This window comes from Grammomys surdaster, unplaced genomic scaffold (assembly GCF_004785775.1).
Source record: "Grammomys surdaster isolate TR1022 unplaced genomic scaffold, NIH_TR_1.0 126133, whole genome shotgun sequence".
In the NCBI taxonomy this organism is placed as follows: Eukaryota; Metazoa; Chordata; class Mammalia; order Rodentia; family Muridae; genus Grammomys; species Grammomys surdaster.
In genome coordinates this window covers 4,818,882-4,833,846 of record NW_021620941.1, presented here as the reverse complement: position 1 = coordinate 4,833,846, position 14,965 = coordinate 4,818,882, and the positions used below count along the sequence as shown (strand labels likewise).

General features: G+C 45.9%; 1 protein-coding gene across 2 annotated transcripts in view; it reads left to right on the top strand.

Annotated features, from left to right (window-relative positions):
* Med27 (mediator complex subunit 27) overlaps positions 1–14,965 on the top strand; it is a 183,468-nt gene that overhangs the window by 113,925 nt on the left and 54,578 nt on the right. For both annotated transcript variants that reach the window (XM_028757121.1, XM_028757122.1), the window contains one exon: positions 11,489–11,582. In XM_028757121.1, coding sequence (XP_028612954.1) covers positions 11,489–11,582 — 94 coding nt within the window. The remainder of the gene's footprint in view (positions 1–11,488; positions 11,583–14,965) is intronic.

Genomic DNA, 14,965 nt, shown 5'->3' with positions numbered 1-14,965 from the left:
GTGTACAAAGTGTACATAGTATACATAGTGTACATAGTGTACATAGTATACATAGTGTACATAGTATCCATAGTATCCATAGTATACATAGTGTACATAGTATACATAGTGTACATAGTATGCATAGTATACATAGTGTACATAGTATCCATAGTACACATAGTATACATAGTGTACAAAGTGTACATAGTATACATAGTGTACATAGTATACATAGTGTACATAGTATACATAGTGTACATAGTGTACATAGTACACATAGTGTACAAAGTGTACATAGTGTACATAGTGTACATAGTATCCATAGTGTACATAGTATCCATAGTGTACATAGTATACATAGTGTACATAGTGTACATAGTATTCATAGTATACATATTGTACAAAGTGTACATAGTATACATAGTGTACATAGTGTACATAGTACACATAGTATACATAGTGTACAAAGTGTACATAGTATACATAGTGTACATAGTGTACATAGTATTCATAGTATACATAGTATACATAGTATAAAGTTGCTGGGCTTTATTTGTTAGTTATGTTTTTCTGTCTGCATAGATGTTGACATGAACATGTTCATCTGGGTGTCACCTAGAGTCAGTTCATGTGCCACCATGTGGATGTTTGTCACATTTTGGGGCATGTGTGACTTTGACAGTGAACTTAGAGGGGAGCTGGTTAGCACTTGGCAGTGTTCTGAGAGAAGTTCTCCACCTGAGGCTTGGAGGTATCGGAACACATAAGAAAGGATGAGGGTGTGGGGTGGGGCTCAGTGGTAGGGCAGTGCTTAGCCTGTACAGCCCTAAGTTCCATCCCCAGCATGGTGAAGGGTGTGCGAGGAGAGTAAAGGTGAAGACCAGACCTGGGGCCTGCTTCTCACCTGCTGGTTCTGTTTGAATGAAGTGGATTTCTAAACAAAGCCACATCCACAGCTAAATAGCCTAGGGAAAGTCTGCTAATGGAATATTGCTTAATTAAGGAACAGAATTCGTAAAGTTTCACTTCGTTATTAGTCAAGAATATGCACATTACTGTTACCATCAGTTACCTGAATATCTAGGTCGCCATATTCCATACTGTAGCATATGGGATTTCGGTGTTGCTTGTTGTTCTGTGTTTGACAAAGGAAGAACTTTCCCCTGTTCTGGAAGGAGACTGAGTAGCTAAGGAGGCTGTCAGCAGCAGGGTACCTGAAGACTTTCAGGGCCTGAGCAGCTCTTTGTGCTCTCTGTTCAGTAGGCAGAGGCTTTGCTGTCCTTCCTCCTGGGTGAGGGGAGAATGCTGAAAGCTAGGAGACAGACAAAACATCAGACCAAACACTGTGTAGAGAAGGCTTCTGGCAGCTTTGATGGCCCAGTGCAGCTGGTTGTTGGTGATTTCACAGGTAGGTAGGACTACAGCTGACTGAGTTTCCCACCTCCCACATGTCCCCTCCAGACTTCCTGTCCTAGTGGGCTTCACTCATGACCAAAAGCAAGTTAAAGAGAAAAGAGTTTATTTCAGCTTCCAACTCTTAGGTCACACTCCATCACTAGGGAAAATCGGGGCAGGTCCTCAAGGCAGGAACTGAAGCAGAGGTCATGGAGGAACAATGCTTATTGGCTTGTTCCCCTTGGCCTACTCAGTACGCTGGCCCTCCCATGTCAGCCATTAATAGAGAAACTACTCTCCAGTTTTGCCTACAAGCCAGTCTGATTGAAGCATTTTCTCAGTTGAGATTCTCTGTTCCCAGATGACTCCAGCTTGTGTCAGGTTGACCACATATACACAAGAAAAACAATAACAACAACAACCAAGATACCTCATTTTGTCAAACACAGACAGAAGGTAGAGAGCAGAGAAGCCTATGGGTATAGTCCACATGGCATCACCTATCAGGGTCCAGCCTCCAGAGGAGACCCCTACCCAATGCTTTGTGTGTAAGCTGAAGAGAATGCGTGGGTGGGGATTGTCACAAAAGTGAGCAGGAAACAGCTACTGCCACCTTTCTGCCAAGGGGACAAAGCCACCCAGTTGGTGTGCCCATGCCATGTTGCCATGACTCTACTGGATGATGGGATTTAGCAGTTCTACAGCCCTTTACCCAGCCCAGTGCTCCCCAGCCAGCAGTTGCTGTTGACCATAGAACCAAAAGTCTAGTTGATGTCCTGTCGTGTGGGCCAGCTTCCCAAGCACAGTGCAGTATGGAGGCATCAGTGAAGATACCCAGCACAGATCTGGCTGGAGCCTGGTCTGCTTATTCTAGCTAACCTTGCATTAACTCACATTTCAGGATCTTTCCTAAGTGAGCTGCCTGCCCTCTCTCCCAAGCACCAAGCTAGGAGGAGTTCTCCCTTCTATCAGGAATGGAGTGAAGTGTTAGAAAGAACAGACACCTAGAAGAATCCCCTGTTCTCAGGCTGTTCTCAGAGGTCTTTGGGCTGTCTTACTTTTGCCAGGGAGGAAGATAGTGTCTTGTATGAAGGGAACAACTGATGTTAGCTGTGTATTCAGAGCTGAAAGCTTACATGTTACATACATCCCTCACCACTGGAAGGTAGTAGGTGATGTTCTTATTTGTGAGATATGAAGCCAAGGCCAGAGAGGACTGAGTTGAGGACAGAGGAAAACTGAACACTTGGGTCCCTTTGACTCCTAAAGCTGCTGTTTGTCAGTGTCTGATGAGAGATTACTGCAGCAAGAGGAGCAACATGGACTTGACAAGTACTGGGAAGGGTGAGTGGTTTTCATTGGGGACCTCTAAGAAGGTTCGATTCAGCAGAGACTTGCGGGGAGTTGGCTTAGGAGGAGCAGTTTGGAATTCAGGTGTGGTGGTTTGAGCATGCTTGGCTCGGAGTGGCACTCGTAGGAGGTGTGGCCTTGTTGGAATAAGTGTGTCAGTGCAGGTGTGGGCTTTAAGACCCTCCTCCTAGCTGTCTGCAAGACAGTCTCTTCTGTCTGCAGTCTGACTAAGAAGCAGAACTCTCAGCTCCTCTAAGTGCCATACCTACCTAGATGTTGCCATGCTTCCTGTCATCATAATAATGGACTGAACTTGTGAACAGTAAACCAGCCCCTGTTAAATGTTTTCCTTAGAAGAGTTGCCTTGGTCATGGTGTTTCTTTGCAGCAATGGAAAACCTAAGACACTGAGTTCTACCTGTCCATCTCCACCCCAGTTCTGCCTCCTCATAACCCATTTGCCCCATGTCACTATTGTCAGGAAGGGACAGCCTCACTGGGCTACACTTGCTGTTGGGTGACACTTTCTGATTTAAAACTTTGACTTGTAGAAGAAACAGTTACAAGAAAAGATTCGATTCACTCTTGTGATCTTTTTTTCTTTGATCCAGTCTGATTAAATCTCTCCAGTTTAAATAAAACCAAGTGTTTATTGAGCGTGTTTTGTGTAAAGACATCCCAGGGGCTGGAGATGGGAGCCTTAGACTCTCCTCAAGGAATTGTCTGATGAGTCGAAATATAACCATACAGCTGTCATTCAAAAGCACACTTGCCTCTGGAGTGTTCTGCGGTGTCTATGCAGGCAGCAGACTGACCTACTGTACCTGCTCACCATCTCAGTGTACTGAGCAGGCCAGTGTGCGCATGTGGCCAGTCTTCAGATGTGATGGGAGACGTGAAGGAACACTACAAGAATTGGAAGTGGTCTTTTCTTCTCTCATATCCATTCATCACCTTGAGCCCTTTTATCGGCTCTTGAGGACGTGAGTGACTGGTGACAAGGTAGCTGCTGTTAAAGTTCCTATTTGGAGAAGTTGAGCCTGGGTGGTTTTGTTGTGGAATGAGTTTCCCCCTTCCTCTTGTAAGCATTTGAAAGGTTCACAGAGAAGGTAAGAAATCACTGTTAACCCAGTTTTCTGCCATGGCGACTATCAAGTCCCTGTACTCACTCAGCACTAGAGGGCATCCACTGGAGGAGCAGGAAGGGCAGACTTGTCAGGTAGTTGTATGTTGTTACTGTGCATCTGAACATGTCCTTACTTAGCTTAAAACCACAAGGTCCTCACAGACCCAAAGGACACACTATAGTCTGTAAGAACTCTCTGCTCATGGACGCGGTTCAGCTCACCCCTTAACCACAAGCTCACCCTAAGTCCAGGCACTCTACCTGCTTAACCACAAGCTCACCCTAAGTCCAGGCACTCTACCTGCTTAACCACAAGCTCACCCTAAGTCCAGGCACTCTACCTGCTTAACCACAAGCTCACCCTAAGTCCAGGCACTCTACTTGCTTAACCACAAGCTCACCCTAAATCCAGACACTCTACCTGCTTTTTTTTTCCCCTTATAAAGCATATTTGCCCTGCTCTTCTCGCTTTCCAGGGCTGAGGAAGGGTGAGTGAAAGACCCTAGAGAGTGCTGCTCTCTGGCTCCTGGGAGAGCCAGCTAGCCGTCCAGTTCCTTCAGAGCCTGCTCACTCTGTAGCAGCACTTGCAGGAACATGTTGATCGTTGACAAGTGTAGGCCTTTTTTAAGCATGCTAATGCAGAGGCAGATAGGGCAGCTTTACCAAGAGCTCTTTCCCTCTCCAAGTCACTCCAATAGGTGTGTGTCTAAGTTAGGGATTCTATTTCTGAGATTAAAAAGCAGCTCGGGGAGGAAAGGGTTTATTTCAATATAACTCTCAGGTCACTGAGGGAAGCCAGAGCAGGTGCTGAAGCAGAGGCCATGGAGGACACTGCTTTCTGTACCATTCCCCACAGCTGGCTCAGACCACCTGCCTAGGGATGGCACAGCCCACAGTGGCTGGGCCCTCCTGCACCCATCATTAATTAAAAAAAAAAAAATTGGTACAGAACTACTACAGGCCAGTATTAAATAGGCATTTGCTTAGTTGAGGTTACTCTTCCCAGATGACTCTAACATGTGTCAAGTTGACATAAAACTAACCAGTATAGTGTGTATAAAAAGTCCCCTTTCCTGGTGGCATTTGATGGGTATAGTTCATGAGATGTCCAAGAACCTGAGAAGCTGCTGGACAGATAGCAGCCAGGCTTGACTGGCCTCGGTGTGCTGGGTCTGTATGCTGGTCAGCTTTTGGAATTGGAGGAGTGAATACTTTGCTTCCCTGGGTGTTCACCTGAGTGTATAAAGGAAGCATGTGCACACATTCATGAGCTACAAAGCAGAGAGCAAAGTTACCCACCCCTGGCCACTCTCATTCCTAGGAAGCCACTCTTCTCAGACTTGCCAACCTTCCTGTGTAGATGTGGAGTTTGACTGTTTAAGTCTGTGAACATCTTCCTTGGGAGGGGTCAGCTAGTAGCTCTCATGTTGGGATGGGAAGGGTATGTTGAGAGATGGAGAGTCTTGAGCAAGTGCTCCTGTCTCTATCCTCAGCACATCCATCCCTGCCTTTTGGCAACTACCTTTCATTTCTTGACAGAACAATCAGATACCTTGCATGGTAGCCTTAGTACCGGCAATTTACAAATCTAGACGTAGGCAAGTTTGACCTGCATCTCTAGTCCCCTCCTTGAGCATCAATGGTTGGTTTTTTTTTTCAACTAGCCTCACTCCTGTGGAGTCATTAGACAAGCCCCCATCTGCTCAGCCCACTGTCAGAGGCCACTCAGACTCATGGGTATGGACAGCTGTGGGGCGAAGTCTTCACTCACTTCCAGATCTTGGCAAGTATCTCTGTTCATGGTCACTCCTGGCTTTATACTCTCTGGAAAATTAGTTTATTAATACATACATCCCTAACTCTGAGGGTGTGTATGGGCGGAGAGAATGAACAGCATGGGTCTTACACACTGTGTGGGATAAATGCTATTTAAATCCGGCTGGAGCAGCTCAGCATCGCACTAGCATGAGATCATTGGCTTGGGGCCAGGTTTGTTGTGTTTGTGGGTTGGGTTCCCCCCCTCTTTTGAGGAGGGGTCAGGCTTAGAGAGCTAAGCCATCTGTCCAGAATAATATTTTAAGTCTTTAATAACAAATCATTTGCAATATATCTTACCACATAGAGGAGAAAATGAATATTTTGCAGAAGTGTTATCTTTAGAAACGTCTTCCCCATTCTCTTTTGTTATCATTTTGGTGGTATTATGTCTATTTGATAGAGCACATCTTTGTACTACTGTTTTGCAGAATTAATTAGTTCATTAAAAGTGGCATTTTAAGACTTGTGTATCGGTACAGTGTGCTTCTTTAGAAGGCGTTTGCTTCTAAAACGCATTAAGCTTCGACAAGAACAGATGCAGGGGTTCTGTGGACAGATATTAAGCCTCGAGACTTGAAAGGCTCTCTGCTGCTTTCTTTGAGGTATATTTTCAATGAGCTTTGGCAGCCATTGTACACGACTTTCCGTAGTTAATGTAGTGACCTCTGCCACACCTTGCCTCTTCATCCACTGCAGAGAACTGTGCATCTTATTGCATAATGGCCGAGCCTGGGTCCATGTGGCAATCTCTAATGTAGTATCTACTCATTCAACGAGTATTCAAGGAGCACCAGGCACTGTGGCAAGGCACTGGAATAGTACAAGGAAGAGAGCGGTCACACAACCCTAGAGAATCCTGTAGGGAAGTAGGGCTTTAAAGAAATAATCACTCACAAATTGTGTAGTTACAAATGTGCAGATGTGACAGAATTTGAAAGTGCTGTGTGAGGTAGGGTGTACTGATTGATAGATTTGAACAGGATGGGGGGGGGACCAGGAAAGGCTTTTCTGAGGAAGTTAGCCTAAGGAAGAATGATCAGGGCTTTGTGGTGGGCCCGTCTGGGCAAAGAATGCTTCAGGAAGAATGCTCAGTTTGGCAAAGGAGTTGGCAGCTGAGGCTGAAAGAGAGTGACATCTGTATTGAAGGCTCTCCTAGGCCTCCAAGGACTTGAGACTTGAGTCCTTTCTGAGCCCTGTCTCAGGAGTGGTTCTGAAAACAGAGGATGCTTTACCTAGACAAGCAGAGGCCCCTAGAAACTATGGGTTGTGTGGCTTTGCCCTGCAAAGCTGGTCACCTCTAGTCAGATCACCTCTAAGGTCCTGTGAATAGGTCCGTGACCCTGGTGTGGAGAGGAGTTGTTACAGGAGATGAGTGCTGAGAGGACGTGGGAGGAAGGGGTGCTTACACACTGATGGGGGCCAGAGGTGAGTGCAGTGCTGGGGAAGTAGCATGCAAGTTCCTTAGGAGGCTAAACCCGAAGTGCCACATGACTTAGCAGTCCCACCTCTCTGTGTCTGCTCACAGGCAGTAAGAAGAAACATCTGCACTCTCATGTTCCTACAGTCTTAGTCATAGTAGTCAAGATCTGGGATCATCATTCATGCCCACCAACATATTAACAGATAAAGAAAACATGGTGTGGGCACAGTTAGGACTTTAACAAGAAGGAAGTCCTGTCAGTATGGAGGAACATGAAAATCTTGTGCTAAATGAAATAAGCCAGGCACAGACAGATTAAATAGCATAGAGTGTCATTCATGTGTCAAATCTGAAAGAGTGGAATTCATAGGGGAAGGCAGTACAATGGTGGTTACCAAGGGCTTGGATGGGCGAAGCGGCTGGGGATGTTGTCTGAAGGACACGAATGTCAGCAATAAGCTCAAAAGGTCCATTAGAGTGTAGTGTAGTGTTAATGATAGGTTATCATATTCTTGAAAATTGCTGACAGAAAAGGTGGTATGTGAGGTAAAGCACATGTTCATTAGCTTGATAGTAGCCATTCCATAATGTGTGTTTATTTTAGAGCATACTCACAGGGAAGAAGAGGTTTAATTTTTAATTTGTCAGTTATAAAAGTAATAAGCTCACCTAACAGCTCCATTACAGAAGTATGATTTTAAGATCCACACAACTGTTCGATGTTACACACACTGCTATAATTGTGATTACTTCAAGACTGTATGATACAGAGATACATCCATTCATATATACATACATGCAGGCAGAATGCACATTCCATAAAAATACCTTTTTTTTTTTTTTAAGAAAAAAAAGGTTAACAAAGAAAACCAGAGACCTTAATTCTGGAAGGGTCTAGACAGGGATACTTAAATCAGGGTCCACAAATTAAGAACTATAAAGTGCAGAAAGTTGCATGTGTAATGTCATATAGTTTTCAGTACCTTCTCCTAGGGATCTAGGGCCTGAGGAAACTAAAAATCATCAGTGAAGGACTTAGGAAGACCCAGCAACTGTACATATTTACAAAAGCCTTTGGGAGAACTGTCTGAGTAGCGTTCTGCCAAGCTGATACAGTGTGGCTACTGGCTACACTGGAGATACTGGCCAGACTGCAGACAGGAACTGACTTGCAAAATAGAATTTACCTTGTAGACCACCTCTTGGAGATGCTGTCAGTGGGTCACTTCTGGAGTGTTGGTGTTCTTCAGTACTCCTGTGAAGGCTATTTAAAGAAACAAGAAAGGAAGCCTTAGGGCCCAGGTGTATGTTGTGTGTAGGACTATGGGTAGAGAGAGTGGTGCTTTCTGCTGCCACAGAGACACTGAGCAGCAAGTCTGCACTCCAGTCTCAGGAAGCCACTGGGAACCTGGGAGGGAGGGAGGGGTTCCTGCTTTTCTCTGCACAGCTCATCTCCCAAACCACTGAATTGCCTGCTCTTCAGTAGGGATGGGCAGAGAAACAGAAACTTAAAAGTTAACTTTCTGCCTGAACATACGGAAGACTCGCACCTTGATCTGAACCTGTGGTTTCTGGAAGTTTGCGTTTCCAGTCTAGTTCTTAGGCCAGCTAGCTGAGTGTTGGAGGAAAGGAAAACCCAGCATATTCTCCACTTTGAAAGGCTTCCGTAATGTAAATAGGAACAGCAATCCTTCCAAGTTATTACCCTGTTAACAGGTTGACAGATATGTGCAAATTGTGACTCACTGCTCAATTTGGCTCCAAATTAATGTCTTTCCGTGCGGGCGCACAGGCCGCGTCTGCTCAAGTGTAAACTCGTCACCGCTGCGGTGTGCTGCTTGTTTGCCTCCACTCCAAAGGTAAAAATTAAAGTAATTTGATTCTGCCACAACGTGGAGTGTGACATATGGTGGCAGTGTGGGAGGAGAGCAAGCCGTTCCTACCTGTCCTTAGCCCGGCTCTGTAAGCATGGTGCTGGCGCACTCTGCGAGCACCATACAGACACAAGCAGCGCCCGCTGTCTTGGGAGGTAGCATTCTAGAAGCGTTGCCAAAGACCACCCCACACACACCAGCCCTCACTCTCAGCAGAAAGAAAGCCATTTTTGTCTCCAGACTTTTAATCTGGTGTGGCAAGCCTCCCTGGTTTCTGTCAAGTTACTAGTGGCTCATTTGTATCTCTAAGGCTGGGTCTATTTAAAAATGAAATGTTTTGATTTTTGCATCTAAAATCTAGACACTGTTTTCCTCAGCTAAAGGTGCAGCTGACTTTCTTCGGTCTCTTTGGCAAATGCATAATGTCACCTGTAACAAAGGAATCTGCATCTCCTTTATGTTAGGCCTGCAGAGAAAAACAGTCTCCTTAAAATTCATTTCTGCTCAATGGAATTTTCAAATGAGTTTGCTGAGCCTTATCTAAGATCACAGGCAGGTGGGCGGGCAGGGAGGAAACCACAGAAAACCCACCCACCCTGGGCCTCTTAACTGTGTTGTGCCTGCGGCAGATACCTTTCCTAGGAACTCTTTCCTCTGCCACAACTTTCCCTCCCAAATGAAAGTCCCTATTTATTGATAATAGAGCCCAAAAATAACCAGGGTTGCCCACTGCAACTCTGGATGCAATGAACAAAATCTGGACCAGGTGGCTGGTTTGGAATTCTAGGCAAGTGTAGAGTGAGGTTGCCTTCAAGTTTGTGTGTGGCCCAGGATCATCACATAACCCCATTGTTCAGGTTTTCTGGCCTGCTAAGCAGCCCGATTTCCAGGTGGTCTGCTGAAAGTTTCAAGGCGAGAGATCTAAGAGGTAGGTTATGATGGTCTTTGTGCTAAACTTGTGCATATTCATCCAGCTCCCTTCCAGAGCTATGATGGCTATTGATTGAAGACTATGCACAAGACAGTCCCTGCCCCTCACATTAGCATATACTTAGCAGTGACCTCCATTCACACAGGACAGAGGCTGTTTGCTTCTGCTGAGTGTGAAGAAATGGGGTGAATGCACACATATAGATTAGGAGAAGTATCTGAAGGTGAGCATCTGAGCATTGCCAACGCCTGAATTGGCATGGTTTTGTCATGCCTCTTCTGTTGGTTCAGTGGACACTAGGCAGTGCTATGCTTGTGCCTTCCTCTCTTCCAGTCACCCCTGCAATTAAGTTATGTTTAGATGCCATGAGGTACTAGAAGGCTGTGAGTCAGGGGATCGCCAAAGATCCCTCTTTGAAAGGGGAAGCTGGCTGCTGCTATAGCACTGTGGAATCTGTGGGCTACTTGAGGTCCACCAGAATCCCCCACCTCACCTTCCCTAGCAGCACCCTGGCCAGCACCACCTCTTTTCACACACACCCGTCCACAGCCCTTGTTGAGTTACTAGTCTAGTTGTTAGTTCTGCAGCCTTTCCTGCCCTCCTTCAACATGAAAACCCAGCAAGACCGTCCTGAGAAACACTTTCTGACTTCCTTGGCAGACAGATGGCCTTCTTCTGCACTGCTTCTCATGAGCCTCAGGTTTCCAACTGAAATTTTATATTACATGATCAAGGAACTCGTCACAGCTTTTCCCCCAGAACTATACCTTAACATGTCCCTTATGTAGTGGGCATGTAATTTAATTTACTACCCCTTAATAGCTAGTTTTGGCTGCTGGGTTGTATGCACCTTTTGTGTTGGTGTGAGTAGATAGTTAGCTGGCAGGGTGTCCTGTGTAAGGAGCAGAACCTGCTCTGTGTGTGCTGTGGGCCGGCATGCTCTCCGCAAGCCTCCACTGCAGGGCAGCAGGGCTCTTGGAACCACCCAGCACACATGTCATCTGTGAGTTTTTAGTAACTAACTGCCACTGTGCCTCATGCTTAATGCCAGTGGTCTCAGTGAGTATTAAGCCCCGGGAGATGCAGACTCCACTGGGTCAGGGGAGGGATGACAATGGAGCTGCTAGTTTACCTGATGTATTTGACTAAGCTAAGAAAGGTTTTAGAGTCCAGAGTTGAGGAACAACGTGGTAATAGGGACATAGAAGGCTGAGCAAATAAAAGCCAAACAGAAACCATGAAAACGGAAAGCACCACTGTCAGGTTCAACTAGAGAAGGCATGGCCAAAGCACCAGCCTACAGTGTGCCTACAGTGTGCCTACAGTGGAGTCCTGTATAAGAGACATACATATCCCAGTTGAAAGTTAGGGTGGATTTAGGCACTTTATTTAAAATATAAATATAATCACTTAAAACAAGCCCCTCTACAAAGGGTCATGGGAGGAAAAAGGAAAAGGTTTTCATGAGAGGCCTTGTAACCTTGTCTTCTTCAAAAGGTATCACACCAACTGAAAGTTGGCTAAGTATGAGGTAAAGTCTTCCAGCCTCCGACAGGACCCCAGTTCATGCTTGTGCACTTCTTCCACACCTAGGTATGTCGATGACGTGATCAGCCGCATTGACAGGATGTTTCCAGAAATGTCCATTCACTTATCGAGACCCAATGGGACTTCAGCAATGCTTCTGGTAAGATCTGCTTGCCTATTTGTAGGACATGTGGAGGAAAAACCTGTCTTCAAATTTAGCTTCCTGTGGAAGCTGAGATGTAAAGTGCCTCAGTTTGAATCCCCAGCTCATGTACACAACCAAAAGCTGTGTGTGGTAACATGTACTGTAAGCTAGTGCTGGACAATGGAGGCAGAAGGGCCCTGCAGCCATGGCGGCCCAGCTGAATGATGGGTAACAAACCTTTTCTGAAAAAAGATAAGGTTGGGGGTGACAGCTGGCTTCTACCTCTGGCCCCTACACACCAACCTATATGGTTTCTCATGCTGTGGTAACCCCCAACCATAAAATTACTTTAAAAAAGTAATTTGTTGCTACTTCATAACAGTAATTTTGCTACTGTTTTAAATTGTAATATAAATACCTATTTTCTAATGGGGTCGAGACCCATAGGATGGAGCCATTGCTTTAGCATAGACACTGCACTCTGAAACCTTGCATTTGAGTACGTTGCAGTCCTAGGTAAAGGAGAGGGAAGGTACTATAAGCTGTTTGACCTTGTGTCAGGTCATGTGACAGCCTCCCCAGCAGCATTGGGTAAATTTTATATTTTCTCTAAGAGATTATACTGGGCAATTCTCAGCTGGTATCCTGCTGAAGAAAATGAACACACTGTGGCCTTAGGACTTTGTGGTTCATGAAAGTCATTTTCCATTCTCACATGTTAGGAGAAAGCCTCTGGCCCTTTGCTATCACCAACTTCTGATTCTATTGTTTCTGTTGGCTCTGGACTGAGAATTCTGGCCTCACAGTCCACTAATGTATAAATTGACCAAAGACAGTGTGCTTGGAGTCAAGTGGCCTAGGAATGTGTCATGGTGTCCATGAGAAGGTTTCTGGTGTCTGTGTGGTGATAGGTATCTGAAGAGCCCCTACTGGGATGCCCCGTCCAGCAGGGCATTAAACCAGGGTCCCGGGAGGTCACTTGAAAGAGAGAATGGGGGAAACAGGCAGACCCAAAGAATGACGATTTGTCTATAGTCTGATCAAATTGTGATTGTTACTTTTTCACACAGGGATTATATACACAAAAAGGCAGGATGTGGGGAAGGGCATGACACAAGAACGTAGGTGTTCAGGGGGAGTACAGATATCTTCCAGAACAGGATATCGGCTGGGTGAAGGTTCAGGGGACAGGTCACTATGACTCTGCCTATAACTCACTTGTCCTTATCTAAGTTAGTACTATTCGCCAAGGCTACCTATCTACAAGGTCTATGACTACTCAGGCTGGTAAATTTCCACCAAAGCTGCCAGTTTACAATATCTTATAGCTATCTGTTTCAGTGTTTTTCCACAGAGACCAAGACTTTGTGTTATCAGGCTGACTTGGGCTTATTGCTGATTTTAGGCCTTCAGTGTATAAACAAGGGTGCCCCTGACACTGGGACACGTGTTTCACGGCAGTATGTCCAGGGGTGGGTACCAGGAAGGCAAGGCTCTGCATGTAGCATTGCTGCCTTGGGTCCCCTATAAGCTCCTACTGCTACGGCATTCGCTTTTGTATCGCTATATGGATCCCAGTCACCCAGGCAAGCCATTCTTCATCCAGCCCTCCCATCTTGGAAAAGCGATTGCTTATGTGTGTTTCTTTTGACTGGTGATGGAAAGGATGTGAACTTCCTAAGTTTGCAATGTTTCATTTGTGTATATATTTGATATATAGATATAGATAGATTTCTGAAGTCCATTTGAGCAGTTTTCTCATCTTGGGCCAAAATATAAAGAAAATGATATAGTACGGTGTTCCTTTGATAGGAAAAATACAGCAGTTTTCTTATATAAAAGGCATTTGCTGCTTCCCTCAAGCATACTCACCATGCGTGTAAGGTCCCCTTAGACCTCACAGCAGTGCACAGATCCTGTTAGCAGACTTGACAGGTATCAGAGAGTTAATAAAGGTAAAAACAAAGCTTCATCAGAAAAATAGGTTTGGTCACATTCTTTCCAGGTCATTGAGCTTCCATTTCATGAAGAGGATAAGAATTTGGCATTGAGTGGGATGAGCAGAATTAGGGGTGGGCAGGCAGAACACTTGAGTTTCTACTACCTGACAAAATAGGCAGCTTGGGTCTGCCAGCCTCAGCCACCTACTCATGGAGCCTCTGTTCTGATAGCTGATAAGAGAGCATGGGGCTCCATGCAAGGGAGAGACTCCATATTACACATAACATGCTTAACCAACAAGGGTTGTCAGGTCTGTATGCCTCTGGCTGGCTTGTGCCACTTGTCTTTGGTGACACAGAACTGCAGTCAGTGGTGCTTGTTTATAGTGGAGGTGGGCGATTCAGTCAGAATCTCATGGCAGGTGAGTGACCATACTTTGGCCATACCTGTTTTATTTGGCTTCTCCTTCAAGTAATAGCATTGCTGTAGGTTGCAATGTTCTAAGACAATGTGATGTTCATTCTCCATCTTCTGGATGGATGTGAGAGACGACTGTCACCTTGTAGGTGAGGGAGTCAGGACCAGCCGCTGCTGCCTCCTCATCACCTTTGCTAGTCACCCATTCCCTGACTTCAGCAGCCATGTCTGAAGGTCTGCAGTGTACCACCACAGGAGACATAGACAAGGAGAGAAAGACATCCTGGAGATGGCTCTCGAAAGCTGGGCAGGAAGTGGGACTGGTAGGAAGGGGCAGCTGTGGGACTTAGAATAGGACAGGGCAGTAGTCTCCCTCCCTTGCCAGAGCCTGCACTTCACCCATGCCGGCAGCAGAGCCTGTCCAGCTCACGTAATCGAACAAAGCTGTTTCATGATGCAGGATCCTCACATGGTAGAGATCCAGCTGACCCACCCAGGGGAACAAACAACTGGTTCCATGAAGCTCCAGACATGGGCTGGAGCAGTGTCCTTCTGGGATTTGTCATCCTGCCTCCCACCCTCGTCACTCTGGAAGGAGCTTCCTGGTGGCCTTACCAGAAGTTGCTCACCTCCCTTTGTTGGGCTGGACAGTTAGGACTTGGACACCCTACACAAGTGTGAGGAGTGGAGTGGAAGGAATTCCTCAAGGGGCTAAGAAAGCACCCCTGCACTTGATAAGCGAGCTGCAGGGAAGACAGCAGGGAGGACAGGCAAGGGCTTGTGCGGCACTCATCTGTCCTCCCAGCAGCTCCAGCTGTGCTCAGCTGACTGGGACCACCCCACCCTTATCCTGTCAGCAAGCCCCCAGGGTATGTTGTCTGAGGACAAACAACTCATTCTGATGGCATAAACGGATCTTTAGACTACCAGGCACTGTGCTGGTGACTTTTTTTCTTTCAAAAAAAATGTAATTGGATAGCTACAATTATAATGCATATGTAAATTAGAAAGCTCACCACTTAGTTGAGAAGCAGGGCAAA